Source organism: Triplophysa dalaica, chromosome 16, assembly GCF_015846415.1.
Source record: "Triplophysa dalaica isolate WHDGS20190420 chromosome 16, ASM1584641v1, whole genome shotgun sequence".
Lineage (NCBI taxonomy): Eukaryota > Metazoa > Chordata > Actinopteri > Cypriniformes > Nemacheilidae > Triplophysa > Triplophysa dalaica.
In genome coordinates this window covers 19,504,634-19,524,393 of record NC_079557.1, presented here as the reverse complement: position 1 = coordinate 19,524,393, position 19,760 = coordinate 19,504,634, and the positions used below count along the sequence as shown (strand labels likewise).

Genomic DNA, 19,760 nt, shown 5'->3' with positions numbered 1-19,760 from the left:
CTAAGACTGCCCAAATGTATACGCGAGTAAGGTGTGCGCAGAGCCATTGAGAGAGAGAGTTCTGCTAACGTAAGTCCAAAACGCTGATTCATGGAGCCTTCAGATGTCACTCAATCAATCATGAAGTTATGTTTTCTCTTTAAATGCTTTATTTCTTTCATCTTTTATTCATTAAATGGCTTTCGTCTTTAAGTTGGTCAGAAGTTGACCTCAGTTGGTCTGTCTAGTCGCACCTCCATACGTTACTAGTAACTTCCGGGAATTATTGAAACTGTGAAAAAACTGTTCCATTGGAGTCAACAGAGAAGACCCGACTCTCTCTATCAATGGTTCCGGGTGGGCGTACCATGATGTTCCAAATATGGTGAGAGGCGTTACATTTCCATCACAGGCTTGTAGTATTCGACCAATCACTACGCACTGGTTTACTGGCCAATCATAGCACACCTCGCGTTCAGAGCGATGAGCTTTGTAAAAAATCTGCTCGTTTCAGAGGCGGGGCAAAGAGGAGATACAAACATGCATGGTATGTGGAACATACAGCGTTTTTTAACCTTAACTCGTGTATACACATTGCATTAGATCTAAAACAAATGAGAATATTCGTTTTAGCCTTGTTATATGATCCCTTTATATGATAGAATAATTTAAAATGATGTATTATTAACAGTTTGTTTCTACTTGTTGCGCTGTCACAGCATAGAACACATGTACATCTGTCAACTACCCTCTTCAGAAGTATGCAATATTATCACAAATGTGTAGGGTTAAAAAATGAAATGAAGAGTATGATGAAATTATTAGCATACGTAATATCAATGTAATTGTGTCCTCATCATCAGCTGTGAGCATTCTCAGAGTACAATATTTTTAAACTAGCCATGTGATACTATTGTAGCACCCTTTTTATTTAGCACAACACCTGCACTGGTACATATAAATGGATCATTAAATACAGTGTGAAATATGACACGAAATAATTTCGTCATGATTTACACAACCCTGTTGGTATAAACATCTTAAAATCTGAGAGTTTACTACTAGTAAAGTAAATACATCTCCCATTTGTATCATTTGGCACCAACTTGTCTGTTACTGTAAATAATATAGCATTATTTGGTCATATCATTCATGATAAAGTATTGCCAAAAAACTGTAAAAGTGTGAAGATAACTTGAAAGACAAGTCCATATTTAATAAGAGAAACATAAAATACAACATATATACAACCTCTTAACGGTCCCTTGTGTGATGAATGAAATATGCCAGTGAATCTGTTTTTGTGCTCTTCCTCACAATGTCATAAACTCTTTAAATACAAGAATTCTTTCCTCTAGAAAATTTGAAATATGACACAAAAGCTGAGATATTGTTGGTTGACCATATCTCACAACTAAATGAATTATTACAGCCTACTAATGCCATCACTCAAAACCAACTAGATTACTATTAGATTGAACAGTGGTTGGGCAACTGGAAGTCTATTCCACAAAACTATATTGACAAAATACTGTGCGATTATTTGAAGATACATTGCGATTACTGTAAATGCAGCACCAATAAAATCTCTATTAACAGAATACGAGTCATTCTTTTCCAGTGAGGTGAGAAGCCGATGCTGGACGTCCACTCGGGCGACTCTTCCCTATTCTGCAGCAGTGTCTCATTATTGGCTCAACCCGGCTCTCCGCTCGGACGACGTCGAAGTGTCTGTGCCAGAGGTGTGACGGGCATCACTGATATGCCAGGCAGTTGTGCTGCGTGCACTCTTCCTGCTCCTCTAGCTCGGGGCATGGCGTGCCGCTGTTGGCGGGTTTCAGCAGGATGTACCGGGTGCGTTGACGCAGCCCGCCGCGTGAGCAGGCTCCAGAACACAGGCCCCAGGATGACCACATCGACACCTCGCAGTCCAGCGGCGTTTCTGCAAGACACAATTGAGGGATGAGGATTGCTAGCCAAAAGTCTTGTCTGGAGGCAATGTTCAGGAGAACATGTTTGTTGATGTGGATGTCTGTGCATGGTTAAATAAAACAAACAGACCACTGGCATGCTCAGCCCTTGGAGACTGACAGGGTCAAATTGACTAAATAACGAAAGATGTGTTTTTTACTCTAGGTCGTGTCCTAAAACGTGATTCCAGCAATGGAATTGTAAATGATAAAGCTCTTAAATACTAGAAAGTGAGTTAGCGTTCAACCAATGGATTGGTTAATGGAAAAACACACACTCTTTTGTGTTGTTGTTGAAGCAAATAAAACTGTTTACCACATGTGGTGCATATTAAGGTACTCATCAATCTGAGTGGTTGTTTTGATTTCAAAGGATTAAAAATAACACAGTGCAAGACGTTAAATCGCGCACATGGCTGCGGTAAACCAAAACAGCTGGAGGAGAAGAGAATGCATCGTCACACTAGTTTTTGTCATTCTCCAGGCAAATAAACACCAATTCTGTTCCAAATGAAGTTTACGAGACAAAAAAAAACTGTTGGAAAGAAGCATGGAAGGAGCAATGTGGAGATTTTAGCGGCATCTAGCGGTGAGGTTGCAAATTGCAACCAACGGCTCACTCCACCTCTTACCCCTCCCTTTTGAAGCACTACGGCGGCTCTCACAGGATTAAGATGTTGTGTTTTCGCTTCTTTGCCGAAGGAGAAAACGTATTTACAAAACGCTCATTGTTTGTCCTTTTACGAAAACTGTAGAAACAACATGGTGAATTCCTTGTAAGAGGACCCCGGCACTGTATGTAGATAGAAATGGCTTGTTTTAGAGGTAGTAAAACAAAGCGCTTCATTATGTAGGGTCTTTACTCAGCACTGAAGACATAGAGATCCTCTAAAAAATGACACACTGACTTAGCAACTACCCTCATCATAATTGTACGTCTGAAAAAAAGTATGACAATTAAAGCCCGGAGTATAGTTCCCTTTTCACGAGTACGCGAGGGGCAGCGTGACACAAATTTCGTCATCAGAATAGTACGCGCACCACCGTAATTTTGTTACATTGCGTTTAAAGCACCCGCAGGTTGGGCATGCGCATTCCATTTCTTGCAGTAACCACCAGGTGGCAACTGTGTCTTTGGAGCATCAATTCAATGTAGTTGAAGATGCCTGACCCGGAGAGATATTGAAATACACGTCGTAATCCGCATGCGTCAAAACCCAAAAGCAGTATACTTTGCAAGGCTGTGCGTTCGGCTGTATGCGTACATGTAAAAAAACAAGTATGCCACACGCTTAACCTCCATCCGTCCCTTATATGGGACAAGATAGACAGCAACGATTAAGAGAAATGCAAATCTACCTGTGAATTTCTGAGGCTTGGTGACATCGGGCAGAATGTGATTAGACACCCGGTTCTGTTGACGGACATGTGAGCGGACCTGGCGCTTCAGCCAGATGGTGCCCAGGGGCGGGAGCTCTGTAAGCCGAGGGTAATAGAAGGAATTTGCCGGGTGGTTTGGATTCTGAGAGGTGATCTGTATGTAAATACAACAATATTAGTGACATTCTTATAAAGAATGGACTTAATAATAACTTTAGCTGAATCCCATTGCCTGCTTTCAACCACAGTCCAGCAGCGTGAATATTGGAACACTATAATGAGTTTTCAGAAGCAGCTGAATCATTGGAAACACAATCACCGTGGTGATATTCTCTAGAGGCATTGTTGGAAAGTTGGGCGAGGAGAATGTGAAGCCGCTATCCGTGCCGGCGTCAAAAGGATGGAGGTCATAGGTCACTTCCTGTTTCCACTGGCCACCCTCGCACAGGTTCAGACCGTCCACCCCCACAAACCAATCTGGACTAGGGATCAGTTTCACTATGACAGACAGCTGTGTGAGAAAACACAACACGATTAGTTGTTCACCTTTATTACACACAGACTCATTTACCTTTGGCAAAAACTGCTTTTTTTTCCTGCACGCTCTGCTAACATAATTGGCTTCATAAGTCACAAATGAAACCGTTCTCTGTAACCATTTCCAGTATTTTCCATCCCTTCCTGTGTATGTTTGGTTAAACCATCTGGATTTTTTTCGTTTGCTTTAAATGGTGATGAATGTTTCCTTTCTGACTATGACCTCATTCAGGAAGAGCCCTTTGGTCAGAGCAGAATGAGGGAATAGCCAAACACAGTCACACGGCGAGAAATTAGGCATAGAGTGACACCGGCTATTTCAGCATGTAGACCAAACTTCATCTTCAGGCGTCTAGTCAAACCACTCCTGTCTGTTGATTCAAGGGTATTTAATAAATCGGAGAAAGTCGCAATGATTTTTCGATCCATTTTAAAAGATCTACATGTTGCTATGCATTTGTATTGTATTCTGACTGATAAAATATTGTCTCTTCAATATTTAAACATTTAACTGTTTATAAACATTAAATAAAAACATTATGAGGAACATCTGAGATAAATTGAAAGAAATTAATGAAGCATACACTGATTTTTTTCTCAATTTTCTTTAAATACGGCCAAAAAACCCCATAAAATTACAGGAAAAGACAGCTAATTTATTGGAAAAACAGGGGAAAAAATATTTTACAGGGAAAATAGTTATTTTACAATTTATTTCTGGTATACCCAGGAATTTTTACAGTTGAATTGTTTTTAAATATCGTCAAAACCCGTAAAATTACAGGAAAAACTGTCATGGCGCAGTTAATTTCTTGCCATCCAGCTTCCATATTTTTTACAGTGAACTTTATAAGACCCATTAGAAGAATTAAGTGTAAATTTAGCAAACCATTTACTGAAATCAAGTAAAATGTTCTGTAGATGTAAAATTATTGTAATGTAAAAATAATTGTTGTAAACTTATCGAGTGTAACCTTTAATATTGTTAAACCTTTATATAATTACTCACAATAACCAAATGTTCGGAAACTGAATACAAAACAAATCTGTAGTCTGCTGTCATGCGTCCTAATTTGGGCCACACTTTCAGTTCCCTTGTGTGAAGAAAATCTACATCATTCAATCTACATCAGGACTTCTCTCCAGGCTGGATTTACTCATCTGTCCCTCACGTCTCTCTTACGCTCTCGTTCTGTGGTTTTTCCAGGAATACCTCCTGCTAGATCAATTTCACTGGCACAGGCAAGCGCTGCCTCATCCCTCTGCTGTCTGTTGAACCCAGCTCTAACACAGCCGATGCCCTCTTACGGGCATAAAGTCACACTAACACTTAATTCGCGCCGTTCCAAGCCAAACCAGTCCCCTCATTTGCTAAAATAGTGTGTCAGGAGAAATAATTCCCGGCTCATCTACTCCTCAGCCTGTCTGCGTGTGCTGCTGGAACACGCTGCAGTTTCTTGCATGGCTCATAGTTTGTAGAAAGCCGCAGAGCTCCTGCTGTCTGGTTCCTATTAAATGCATAAGAAGCTCGCAAGTAATTTTGAAGGGCAATGCGCTGTTTTTCATTTACTTATTTTCCTGCTGATTTGGTCACTGTGCGTGTGGGTGGGAATCTGAAACCTGACTCCATACGTTTTTGATTTAATTGTATTCTCCTCTTTTTGGAGAAATGACTTTAATCTGTTCTGTGTCTTAACATTACAGTCTGAATCAATGTTATTAATGAGATATATCTTATGAATGAAACAGATTTTGCATGTGCTCTTACGAAGTAAAAACGTTGTTATACAGTAAATACATGAGTGTAAAGTAGACTGAACTAGATTTTAACATTTCCTGAATGGAGGTTAACCTGGCGTTATGGAATGTATGGGTTTTATCAGCGCATAGGTTAAAATAATATGCATAATCTCTTAATGCTTAGCACAACTTCACTACTGCAGTAAATATATGTCAAGACACAGAAAATATGCAATATATTAAATAATACATTTTCATAAGGAACCAAGTGCTTATATTTTTTTTATATAAGAAAAGCAACAATTCCCAATGTATTATTCATTATATTGTAATATTGGTATATATGAGCAATATATTTGAATGTACATGTTTTCAAATCTTTGCAAAATAAATTATTTAATCTACTGACATTACATTTTTGTCAAATATATTTTCTTTGCATTAGGGATACACCTAAAACGTAGTTTACAGTATCATGCCAAGGCCACATTCATATTCTCACTCCTAACCCTGCTTCCCACAGATCTATAAACAGCAGACTGAGTGCAGACATCCCACCATGTTGTGGTTAAGTGGCAGCTGGCGTAGATGCCAGACGTGGATGCCAGGCTGGATGCTGTTTTTTAATAAGTCTGCTTTATATTCCAGGCTTTGTGTAAAGATACAGTATTTAGGTCACCGGCAGCACCAGCTCTGCCTTTAGACCCTATAACCACCCGACTCAAGGGTGTTAATAATTATTCCAAGATAAATATTCCAGAGCCAGAGAAGGAAAATCTCTCGTATCTGCAGAGATCTGGTGGGTGCAGCAGGAGCCGGAAGGGAGGGAATGAGGGTTGTGGTCTGGTGGTTCTGGAACTCTGGATGTGGTTTTGGAGACCTGATCTGGTTCTGTCTGTTTTTGTGCAATATAGAGGAGACCGGGGCTAATAGTCACACTTAACACCGTTTTTTGGGTGTATTTGTTTATCAAAAGTACTTTTCACTCGGATTTAATATTATACAGTACTTGTGATGATTTCACAAGTGACAACATGCCCCGGTACCTTTTAACATAGAGCATAAAATAAACCTTCAAATAAGGGAAGATGGCTGCTTGTCTTTTACATGGATATATGCAAGATTTATTCAGGTGGCTTGTGTGCAATGCAATGGAAAATCCTAAAACTAAATTGATATTTGTGTAAATGTGAAAGTTGATATTTGCTTGTATACACAATTATTTTGATAAGTTGCCGTTCTCTTTAATTCTTTAAAGTCTTTAAAATGTTTTTGCTCACTGCGTTTTTTTGACCTGCAATTTCTTGTTTTAAGTTTACCCCTAGAAAGTCATACAGACCAAAATGATTTATTTTGTCTTTCATTTTGCCCATGTGGATAATTCCAAATATATTTTTGCAACTCTACCATGAAATGAATTTGACAGTGGTTGTCATATTTTTCCGAACTATTCATCTGATTTATTTCACATGGTGTGCAGTGTCTGTTTTAGATGTATTTGCTGATAAACAATTATACAATGGTACATCAGTTGCAGACACAACTATTTTTCTATTTTCTTAAAGTGGCCTTGCAACGATGTGTCATACATTCTGACTTCTTAACAATGTTAAACGTGCTGTCTTCTCAAGTTTAACATGGTCAACTTGTCTAAAAACTAGTTGGGCGTATTACGTAGTATTTCTGTGCTCAGTACACTCCCCCAGCGATTGTACAGGTTTCGGACGATTTTTTCGAACATATAAAACTGTTTTGTAAAAACTTTTCTTAATCCCTTATTGGACAATTCTCCCGGGCGCAGCACGCCCACAGGAGAGCAGGAGAAGGAGCATGCGCAGACGTCAGTTTCACTTGTAAGCAGGAGAGAGAGAATACGTTCGCAAAGTTCTGGTGTTTGTTTGTTTACTCCATTTGGGTGATGAATGTTATGTAAACTGTGGCTTGGTTATAAACAAACAAAAATCATTTTTTAAGCAAGTCACCGCTCAAAATATAATTTGAGCTGAACAGGAAACCCAGTACCCAAAGTAACCTGCAATTTCAGTTTTCAAACAGAGACGGCGATAGAGAGACAAAGGTACCAGATTGCAACTTTAACTTAAAAGTAACTGAATGCCTGGCAGTGTCTTACCAGTGGAGTTCTGGGCATTAGAAGCAGCTCCGTGGAGCTGTGGCCGATGCCAGAGAGGATCCCAGCTGTGCGGTACATGGACCCAACTGCCCGCCTCTTCCTCGCCTCCTTCGCACCCTTCACCAGCTCCACTGTCAGACCCAGCTCAGCGAAGCTCTTCATGCCATCGCTCGCCAGCGTTCCCTCCTGCCAAAGCCGATAATGCTCATTATGGGTCACAGCTGTGCAGAAAGAAGAAGGAAATTAAGAAAAGTGATGAGTGCATGAAGGGTAAACTCAGTGGAAAAGTATTTGGATTGTTCAGTGATTCCACTTGGCAGATTCTCTAGTGGCCTGTTGAACATTACCACCCTGATGAGGTTTTATTTCTTATGAAAACCAGCCACACACAAATACAGCTCGGCTACTTTCTGTGAGGACTCAACACAACTCGAGATGTTAAGACTTAATAAGAATTGCCCAGAGAATATAACAGTACCTAAAATCAAAGCTTTTATGAAATGTACGCACCTTTAGGTCAAGAGTTACTGAGACCCTTGTCCAATATAATAAAGGGGAAAACTAAGAATAAAATTGTGTTAGTTTACATCTTTCAATGTAGATTTAAACATAGACTAAATTATTTTCTTTGTCCAGATAAAATGAAATTGCACGATTCGCACGCACCGCTCCAGACTTTGGTCACCCGTTTAAAATGCCGGGTCATTTTCAACCCATGCATGGGTCAAAAAGCGACAAGCCCAACAGTTGGGTTCAGCCCTTTTCGCTCCAACCATCGGTCGAAAACAAACCATAATTTTTTAGAGTGTAACCTGAATAACTTGACAAAAACGAACCAATGTAATCTGTCCTGTTTTTAATGGTGTATTTGTTCTTGAATGGAGTCAAATGGGTGCAAATGGGTAACCTAAGTCAAAAAATATCTAAGATAATTCCCTCGTGATGTCTTTATTAAAAGGAGCATGTGGAGATTTTAGCGACATCTAGAGGTTAGGCTTCAGATTGCAACCAACGGCTGACTCAACACCTCACCCCACCCTTTCGAAGCAATACAGTGGCTGACAAAGGACTATGTTGTCACATTTTTGCATCTTTACCGAAGGAGATAGCATATTTACAAAAGGCGTTCTGAAGAGCAGTTTGTCCGTTTAAGGCTACTGTAGAAACAACATGACAAATTCCATGCAAGGGGACGTATATAGAAATAGTTAATTCTAAGATAATAAAAACATAACGCTTTATTATGTAAGATCTTTATACACCTCTAAACACAGTTATGTATATTATATTGCATTTCTGTCAAGATCCTCAAAAAATAACACTGGACCTTTAAGTCAAACAACTGCATTCTGGTAACAGGGTGTGGTCAAGATTCCATGATTGGTTAGACATAGACACTCTTTAATGTAAATCTGGGATTTTTAGGACGATTCATCATCAACAACGCACAATTTATAAGTCAGACTGTTTTTATACAAAAGATGAATAGAAAACAGCAAAACAACAAGCCACATGATTTGAAGTAACTTCCAATGCACAAACAGGTTTAATGGATATGGTAAGGAATGACTAAACCTGAGTATGAGCTACACCACAAACCTCACAAAGGTAACCAAAACATGCCTAGAATTGAAGAGATTGATAATTCGCCCATTACAACTTGATATCACAACAGAGGAAAGAGCTCCAATGACGTCTTTGAAAAGCTTTCAGATTCTTTTTAATGTCCCACTGCTTTCCTCATACTTACAAACCATTTTGGTCTGGCAGAACCTTGAGCTGGAGAATGAAAAAGATACGAGTGCGAATGACAGGAAGGCAGGCAGCACGTTTGGCACGCTGACACGTCTCGTCTCTCTGCGCTACATGTCTGACCGTTTTGGCACAAACGCGGACAGAAAACTCTAGGAGACCCGACCTCAATCAGCTGAACCACAAACCACAACCACCCTACTCCTTTTCTCTCAATCTTCAACTCTCGCTTAATTTTCTCATCCTACATCCGGTGCATTCGTATGCACAAATTCAAAATTGTAGGATTTAATTCGAAAATGTGCGGTTTTCAACAAAATCGTGATACAATAGTGATAAATGGATGAAGAGGATGGGAAAGCTATCCAGGAGGCACAGGAAACCATGCAGTCATCATCTAACCGCTCCAAACCCACAGCTTGAACTTACAGGATCTCTGGGTTGTAAATGTTTTGGCTGAAGCCGTCCATGTCTGCTGCTCTTCATGGCTGGCGCTGTGGCGTGTGATGGCCGGTGACACCCAGAGAGCAAATTCTCTGAAAATGTGAGCACACGGCGGTCACATTAAAGTCAGTGGTCATCACAGACTGCTGGGCTTGGCTGCGTGTGTCGTGTATTTATGGAAGAAGCATTAAAGTAAAGGGTGAACCTGCAGGGCAGCCCATGTCATCTGGCAACAGTTAGTCTCCTCTACGTCATCTCTCTCTCTATCTGCTTTACTCATTAGGCTGCACTGCTCCCATATGGCACAGCGCTGGGTGTCGCAGGTAATGCGTCTATGTTTGGCGGGTGTTTTCGATCATTGGGACAAATTTGCAGGGTTAACAGGCCAGCTGTGAGTACTTAGTGTGTTGACATATGGTAAGGTGAGGAATAACACAAGTCTGAATGTCCTCATCCATGACAGAAGCACAGAACATGGGAAGAACCTCAGAAAACGGGACAGGATGGCATTATTTGGTCATTAGTCATTATTTCCAAATCAAAACTTAAGAAAGATGATAGTCAGAATCAAATAGTCAGATTCAAATAAATACAAGCAGATTATTTGAAAAACCTAATTTAAATTTAAACTAAACTACTAGGATTAACTGCAAACTAAATAAAACTAAATTAAATCAAAACTGAATTAAACCTAAATAGCAATAAAAATATTACAATAATACATAATAAAATGACAAAAGCAGAATAACCTCCTGGAAAGCAACCAGTCTGGTTTCAAGAGCGGTCATTCCACCGAGACTTCACTGCTCTCAGTCATAGAAGGCCTTAGACTGACAAGAGCAGAATCTAAATCATCTGTACTCATCCCACTCTATCTATCAGCTGCTTTTGACACTGTTAACCACCACATCCTCCTGCTCAAGGATGTCTCTGGAATGGTGCTACAATGGTTCAAGTCTTACCTCTCAGGTAGGTCTTTTAGAGTATCCTGGAGAGGTTGGGTCTCTAAATCCCAAAATCTCGATACAGGAGTGCCTCAGGGCTCAGTGCTGGGACCGTTTCACTTTTTGCATATACTGTACATGGCATCCCTTGGTTCTGTCATTCGAAAACATGGCTTTTCCTATCACTACTAAGTGGATGATACACAACCCTGCTTGGCATTTCAGCCGGACGATCCAACTGTTTCTGCACACTTTTCAGCATGCCTGAGTGACATTTTGCTCCGATGAAGGACCATCACCTGCAGCTGAAACCTGCAAAAAGAGAACTGCTTGTAATCCCGAACTATCTGAAGACTAATCACAACCTCTTCATTCAACTAGGCTCATCAAATTTTACACTTTCCAGAAAAGCCAGAAACCTGGGAGAGGTAATCGATGATCAGCTAAACTTCACGGATCATGTTGCCAGCACCATGACCAACAGTCATCTAGTTTCATCCTCTTCAACATAGGATAATAAGACCTTTCGTTTTTTTCCGAGTATGGACTGTGCTATTGCAATGGGCTACTGGCTGGCCTCCCAGCTTGCACAACCAAACCTCTACAGATGATCTAGAATGCAGCGGCAAGAGTGGTCTTCAATAAACCGAAGAGAGCACACTTCCCTCCTTTCTGCAATAAGTTACATTGGCTCCCTATGGTCGCTCACATCAAATTCAATGCTCTTCTCTTAGCCTACGTGACCACCACTGGTTCACCACCCCCTATCTTAACTCACTAATACAGACGTTTGTACCCACCAGATCCCTACGGTCTGCAAACAAACAACGTCTTGTACCTCTCTCCCATACCTTCTCTGGATCTGTTCCACCTATGTGAAATGATCTGCCCGCTGCTACAAGATCAGTAGATTCTGTAGCCATCTTTAAGAATCAACTGAAAACACATCTCTTCCATCAACACATTATGTTCCATGTTGTCCTCATGTTGTTCCAATTGTGTCTATTGATTACCTCATTTGTAAGTCGCTTTGGATAAAAGTGTCTGCTAAATTATAAGTAAAATGTAAAAGATAAAAAGTATGAATTAAATAACAATAAAAGATAAAAGAAAATATTAGATGTGGATGAAAAAAAATTCTCTACACATGTTTTCTGCTATTTTTCCTATTCAAATATTGTAAACGTCTATTATTGTGGTATGGTCTATTTCACATTCACATTAACATTTAAATCAAAATAAAATATTAAAATAGGATAGAATAGAAAGTGCAATAAAATGAAATGAAATGAAAATAAATGTAAATAAATAAAAAATACTTATAACATAAAATTCATGTTTTTCATCCTCAGATATTTTTTCCAGATAAACATGTTTTTGGACCCTAGATTTTTCAGTAAAAAAAACATATTTAGGAAATATTTACATGTATATTTACATAAAATATTAATGTTACCATTATAAATGATATTCTAATGTTTTATCATTTTTATATTTGTTTAAAATATATCCAATGTTTTTATAAATACTAAATTCAGAATACAGACATAATAATATAATATATAATGTTTATGCCTACACAAAAATACAGATGTGATTAATGACAGCCCTAATATATATATATATATATATATATATATATATATATATATATGTGTGTGTGTGTGTGTGTGTTGTATAGCTGTCTATGAAATGAATAATGCTGTGGGAAAATTGCACATACATCAAACCCACAACCTTTGAGCGCTACCACTTGACGTTATTTCAGATAAACTCTAACAGCACGACTTTGTATAAACAAACTGAGTTAGGCCTACATGTGAGTCATATGCTCTGTCTGTTTTTGATAAAAGGTGCAATGTGTACCAGACAGTATGCCATGACATTCTCACACAAATCTTACCCATGAGTTTGGACCACTGAGCAGGTGGTCGGAATAAGGGATACTGTTTAGGGAACGTCTGTGGACTCCAGTGGCCAGTGAACACCAGGATGTATGAGGCGGGGCCTCGAGCGGTGCACTCCGTCCCATTAGTCAGGTCGACCGGGGCAGCAGATGAGAGAGTGAACCTGAGGAGCACAAAGAGCAGCTGCTGCAGCCAACCACGTATGAGGACCTCTGATGACATCATCTACGTGAGGATACAAAGCGGGAAAAGTCATCAGTGAGTGAATTGCTCTTTGGGGAATCTACACAGTTTGGTACCCTCTGCTTCAGTGTAGCAAGAAAGGCCATGTGCAAAGCCTCACGCCGTAAATATGTCTTGAAAGAGGATATTACATAACTTTGGATCGTAAACCAGGACACCTTGATCTTCTTTCAGCAGAGAAACGCATCGCAGATCTGAAGGTTACTCAGAATCGGAGCTTAAATCTCTCTGTAATAAACTGACGTGAAAACATTTCAGGTCCAGCGAAAGCCACGTAAAAAAAGCTCAGAGAAACATACATTGCGTGTTTCTAGATTCACCCACTGACTGTTTGTTTTTCTTTGGTATAAATGTGCACTCAAAAGCGATTAAAATGAGGCTTTCTTTATTTAATAACTCTTTTTTAAATGACTTTTTCAATGGCTATAATTTAAAAGAAAAAAGTAATGGAATCCTCAAAGGCCTTTGAAGGCAAAAGTCAGCAGAGTCTTGAACTGCGCTTCATCATTTATAAATAAACTATATTTAACAGTTGTTGAACGCATAGAATTAAATCTCACAGTGCCCTTTATCACATCAACCTTGTTCTCTCTCACCCAAGCTTTCGATTTATCCCTTACTAAATTAAAATAACACAACACCGGCAATCCTTGACTGGGTTATATTAATCCCGTGTGAGATCTCGGTACCCAAGCAGGAGGTTTACAGCATGAGCGCATGAGATTCTGGGATCTGAGCCGTCTGCCACCATCTCTTAATAAAGAGACAACGCGACAAGTTCACAAGTTCATCACCGCAGGCTCAGACTATTGCTCCGGCCCCGTCCGCTGGATCCCCATAGTTTATAACAAGCTATGATCAAATGACAGACCCCGCAGATCAAAGACTCACCGCCTGCCCGCTTCTGGTATTTTTATGCTTGCCTGTTAAAGTTTAAAGTCATTTAATGTAGGTTTAAGCTGGACTGGTGTTTTAGCATATATAGTTTTATATAAGTAGTATATATATAGCCTTATAGTATAAACAGGGATTGACTGTGATGTTATTGGAAAGCAGGGGATGGTGTTATACAGTGCTTAAAATGAAAAGTTATACATAGATCCATGAGGAAAGAGGACTTGAGTCATCCAGAATGACCTCATGTCTAATGGACTTGAGAGCTAAACGTTCTTGGTTTTAGAGCTGGCTAAACCACAGGTTCAACGGGACGTAAATAAAATCTTATGAGCAAGCACGCAGTGCGTACTCCTGTGTGGTTGGCAACTCATTCTGTTCTTCAATTCTCGGTGACAGGCCACCGATTTGGTTTCAGCATCTTTCGGAAAATCTGAAGTGTCGCTGGAACGCCGGGTCCAGACACACGCCGTACGATTCCCTGATACTGTTTGTCCTCTAAACAAATCTGTTTTTTGTGGGAGACTGACCAAAGTATCGCCGAGACAATGCTACATCTGTGTCTCCGGCGCACTCAGCGTTTCCACACGTCATCCGCTGACAATTAAAACTTTCCAAATATTTTGATTACCAGTCAAGGGGGACATCTTGCATGAGGCCCAAACATTCGCGGGCACACGTTTTCCTTATTATCTCTCTCCCTCGTCGGGACTTGCACAATAAAACAAAGTCTTCCCGATGAACAAAACGTCTGTGGCTCTTTGTGTTCGGGTGGAATACACGCAGAGCTGCACTTGCCAGTGAGTGCAGATGCTGCCGGACGCTGACCTAAAGCAAACCTACCTCTGTTTGCCCTCTCAGTGTCAATAAGCACACGTCTTCTCAAACATCTTACAGACACAGAGAAGCTCAGCTCCCAGCAGGAACGAGACACAATAAAACCAGGGGAGACGGATACGGGCCAAAGAAAAGAGCTTGCGGTTTTTTGACACTTAGGGGAAAAACAGCTTAAACTTACAGGGAGAGCAATTACGTTGCCGCACGGCGCGCCCGTGTTGGGGAAAGAGGTCAACAATTTGGCGCTTCATCGCGAATACGAAACCCTGCCTTTATAGCGATAGAATTGAATGAAAAAGAGAGGAAAACATTAAGGGTTTGGAAAGGCACATGTGCTGAATCACTTAAGGAGAGGGGCATTCTTCCTCAAACAGACATCAGACCTGCAGAAAAGGACTATGGGAAGGTTAGAGTATAGACACAGAAGGAAAGGAAAGTAGCATAAAAGCTACATACCCTTGTCTTTTGCCACAGCATTCAGAAGTACAGAAAACACACATGCACTTGCAGAAGTGAATTGCAGTCAGATCTGATAACTCTTACCTGGCTGTGACGGGTAGATTGCAGGACAGGCTTTGTGGAGATGTGCACTGCAGATTTGGACACCTCTCTGCTCTCTTTTACTCTTTCCCCTCCTCTCTTTCTTTCTCTCCTCCCCTGTCATTCTTCACCCCCACCCTTCCCTGTATGGGTACACACACACATTCTCTCTCTTGTAACAGTGTTGCTCTCTTTAACCCTCTTTGTCTTTTTCTTCTCCTCTGAGATCACACAAAGGTCCCTGTGTTGCAAGTGAGGTAGATGTGTTCGTATATAAAACTGAGCATTATAAGTCAAATAAAACAATCTCATCGCTTAGAGCTGTCTGAGCTGTGGATTCCCATTGATTCAGTTTGCATTGAGGGCATTTTCACTCACAGTACATCAGTCTGCATACAAAACAGTGAGGTTTGGGGATGTTTTTATGTTAAATAACTTCTTTTATACAATGTTAAATTGTCGCAGTCTTATAATTTTTTCTACAGTGTAGCCATCAACCCAATTGATTTGTTGGTCTGAGTAGTTCAACATTTCTACCGATGGCATGAGTTTGGTGCACAGTCTTCCCAGCCAGAAGTTCAAACAAAGTGTGTCTCTGTCTGTTTTTAAATCGTTGGTATGCCAGTATGCACTTAAAAGATTATTCTATTCTGGTTGTTGTTGTTTTTTCAAAACATTTGAGGTCTCCAGAAAAAACTTGAAAATATTTGATGACTCATCACGCAGCCAAAGATGTATCCAAATTTTGGACCAAAAAAACTTGAAATATAAATTCTCAGATAATGTTTTTATTACCAAATCTTTGAACCATCTGTTTATATAGTATGAAGCCCCTGATGACACAGTCCAGAAATCAGAAAAAATCAGTCTATACGTTTTCTTTTCTATAGAGGGAAATGTACATGTGTATGGATGTGATAAAGGAGCTCATTTTCAGTAGACCATATTCTTTATTGGATTTCTGTAAATGTAAATGTAAATGTACAAACCATAAAGAATAATACCCAACAAAGCAATGCCTCTTTAAAGACTATAAAATAGTTTTTTTATTTTCGTTTTAATATGATCATTTGAGGAATATGGAATGCCGTATGGAGGAATACCGTTATGGATATGACAAAATCACTTATAGCAGAGGTTGCTTTAAAACACAAGAAAATACTTTAATAACTTTAACACCGTCTCTACACCAGGCATGACACGTCAACCTGTCCATGGGTTTGTTGCGTCGTGCCGCATCTCATCCAGTGTGAACAAAATTTTAAATTATAATGCCTTCTAATGAATTTTTTTATGTCTTTTGTCGTGTCACACCGGCCGTGTAAGAGAGACTTCACATGGGTATTTTTATACCACCAAATGTTGACATCTGACCTATCAATATGATGGAAATCAAGTTTTTCATCTTAAGGTTGACAACTGTATGGAATTGCCCAAATGATGCTTCATGGCTGTTATATCAAAAGCTATTGGCTGTTTAAAACAAATCATCAAATTTTCAATATGTCCCAACTTCTTGTTTTAAAAATTTAACATACCACATGAACTGCACTTCAAAAGATTCATGACATCCAAGTCAGTTCTATCTCCAACTAACATGAGATTTTATCCATCACAAAGCGACTGGACTGTGAAAAGTGGCCTTTTTATTCCAGAACCCATGCATGACCTGAATGTCTAGTAGGATATGTATTCTGTACTTAGTTTAGTGCCTCAATTTAAATTGGGATTATCTCTCACCAGGTGAACATCATAAATCAAAAGTAACTTTAGTAACAGTACACTCAGCTCCTCAATAATCATTCGGGTATCATTCATGTTCACAGCAAACTGGACAGAGTAAGTGCAGAACAAATGAATTGCTGGATTATGGTTGGTGGCTTGTAATATGAGCATCGATAATAATGATTCACCGCTAATTTAGAGAAAATTGCTGATCTACAGCAACCTTCTAAATACTATGAGATGTTTCAATACAGGAAGTGGGTTTTCACAATAACATCCATATAGATGTAAATGACATCTGAGAATGACTTGGTTAGAAACAAGATAGTCCAACATGATTTGCATTTGTCACCGAATCGGCCTGTCAAGAAAAGACATTAGCTAAAATAAAGCCTTGAGTTTTTTACCAGGCACCATAAATCAAGACGGCATTTACAGGAAAAGTCAAACATAAGTGTGTTCACTCATCAGATCTGGTTATGTTTACCGCGTCAGGTCATCATCACTAACGTTGAGACAAAGCACTTCATCAGAACCAAGGCTACACGGTCATTACATTGCATTGACGTAGATGGGTTTGGATAGAGCAGGCTCTAGCTGACAACATAAACGGACTGTTCACTTTCCTATGTCTGCGTGTTAGGTACACAGTGAGTACACTGACCCTAACATGAACCTCACTTGGACAAAAGCCCTTGATAGATCTGCCAAAGGGCAGGCAGGAGAGGGGGGAGAGACGAGGTGACCAAAAATGTAAAGCGTCCAGAAATATCAGGATGCCTCTGTTTTTTTTAATAAAAATTCAAATCCTATACACACTTAAAAGAAAAGGTCCAACAGTCGCAGGCTTCATATATGGAACCACTTAAGCCTGATTCACATCTTTTCATATATCAAATGTAGATGCAGCAGCCGCGCACATTTTTCTAGGCACGTCGGCACTGAATCTAGATGGAATTAGATCAACTTTTTGGAGTGTCGGCTCGTGGTTTCCATGCGGTTTTAGACGCAACTTGTGAATCGGGTAGCTTTCGGGCCTAAAGGTTCCATAAAGAACCCTTTTAAAGGTTCAATAAACAGAACCCTATAGGGTTCTTTGCAGACTGGGAAAAGGTTCTAATATTTAATCTTTTAAGGTTCTATCTTTATGGTTCAAACTCATATTAAACCAATAACCACAAGGTTCATAATGGCAAAGCAATTCACAATACATCATAAATAAAGTTGTACAATATAGGAATCAGGATAGACAGTCTTTTGTAGCCACTCAAGGGTTCAAAGAAACAGTGCTAAATGAAATGTATTGCATATGCCACACTGAAGAACAGACTGCTAAAAGTTACTTGAGTGCCTCTGTCACTTTTATGTCTTCAGTCAAGACATCATTCATTGTGATGCTGTATTTTTCTCAACAAGGGGTATTGAAGTGCTATAAAAATGTATTGTTTGTGTTAGCTGTACTGAACCGAATAAACGCTTATATATAAAATAAAGCATTATTTACATATGTTAATTTGAATGATTCATCTGTTACTTGAAACATATTCCATAGATATATTGTGTACAAACTATTCTGACACAAGATCATTTAATTTTGTAACGTGTCATTTATGTAACAAAATATTGGATTTCTCTGACTTAGCACAGAAATGTCTTTGTTAACCCGACTCGATGCATGTGACTCTACTTGACCGTTGGAATTCAAACATGTTTTGTGCGCGTCAACGAGATGAAAGGCACGAGACAATCATATCATCAGATCTCTTAAGTTTATTACTTTTATGTCAAAAACGAAATTACGATATAGTTTTGATTGTTATTGAAACAACATCTAAAATAAAACTTAATATAAATACTAATGACATTTTAAATATAAATGGCAGGCTCCTTATGCTGCAAATAAGGGCAAGAAAGAAATTAACTACCCAAATTAATACATTAGGCCCTTATGTTTGTGACATGTTAAATAATAATATAGTATAAATATGATACAGTAGTGTACTGTGTGCAAACATTACTTAGCAATCAAGCATAGCCTACAAAAGCACCTATGGCAGAATGCTGCAAAAGTATGAAGCACAGTTGAGCCCAAAGCATTTAGAGTTATGAACCCTATTGTACTATATTGAACCCAAAATAACCTTTTCTTCTAAGAGTGTACGATTTGTGAAACACAAAAAAAGATATTTTGAGAAATGTCTTCAGGGTTTTGAGTTCATACCACGAGTCAATGTTGTTTGGATACCAACGTTCTTCAAAATCTCTTCTTTTGTGTTTAAAGTGAACGAACGATGACACAATTTCCAGTTTTGGGTGTTCTATTCTTTCAAAGGTCTTTCTCCAATGCTACAGTCTCTAGCTGCTATATTTGCCAATAGTTTCCAGTACACAAGGAAATACTTCACTAGCGTGTCACACTTACACTTTATTTATCGACATATTTGTTCGGTTTCACATAATTGTGGTTATGAAAACAGATAATATTAGAGTTCTCCCATCCAAACTCTTTGATTGATTTCGGGACAATGGTCGAACAATGACATAATCGAAATGAGCTCATGCTCTCGGTCGTCTCCGCACAATAAAACAACTTAAGTATCAACCTTCAACTAAACTACAGCCCAGTTCTTCAGGTGTGCCTGAGTGTTCCTTCAGCTCATTTCCCTCCGTCATTTCACTTCTGACATCTCATCCAGGGAAAGCATGATGTCACTTTGAGGGATTAAGTGTAGATGCA

The 19,760-nt window shown here is 39.3% G+C and overlaps 1 protein-coding gene across 1 annotated transcript; it reads right to left on the bottom strand.

The window, feature by feature from the left end:
• Positions 1 to 887: 887 nt before the first annotated feature.
• spon2a (spondin 2a, extracellular matrix protein) lies at positions 888 to 15,376 on the bottom strand. The gene is made up of 6 exons (XM_056768929.1): positions 15,302 to 15,376; positions 12,781 to 13,009; positions 7,738 to 7,958; positions 3,649 to 3,840; positions 3,309 to 3,483; positions 888 to 1,921 (listed from the first exon to the last, which is right to left on the bottom strand). The coding sequence occupies exons 2-6, from the start codon at positions 13,007 to 13,009 to the stop codon at positions 1,734 to 1,736; spliced, it is 1,005 nt and encodes a 334-aa protein (XP_056624907.1). The 5' UTR covers positions 15,302 to 15,376; the 3' UTR covers positions 888 to 1,733.
• Positions 15,377 to 19,760: the final 4,384 nt, after the last annotated feature.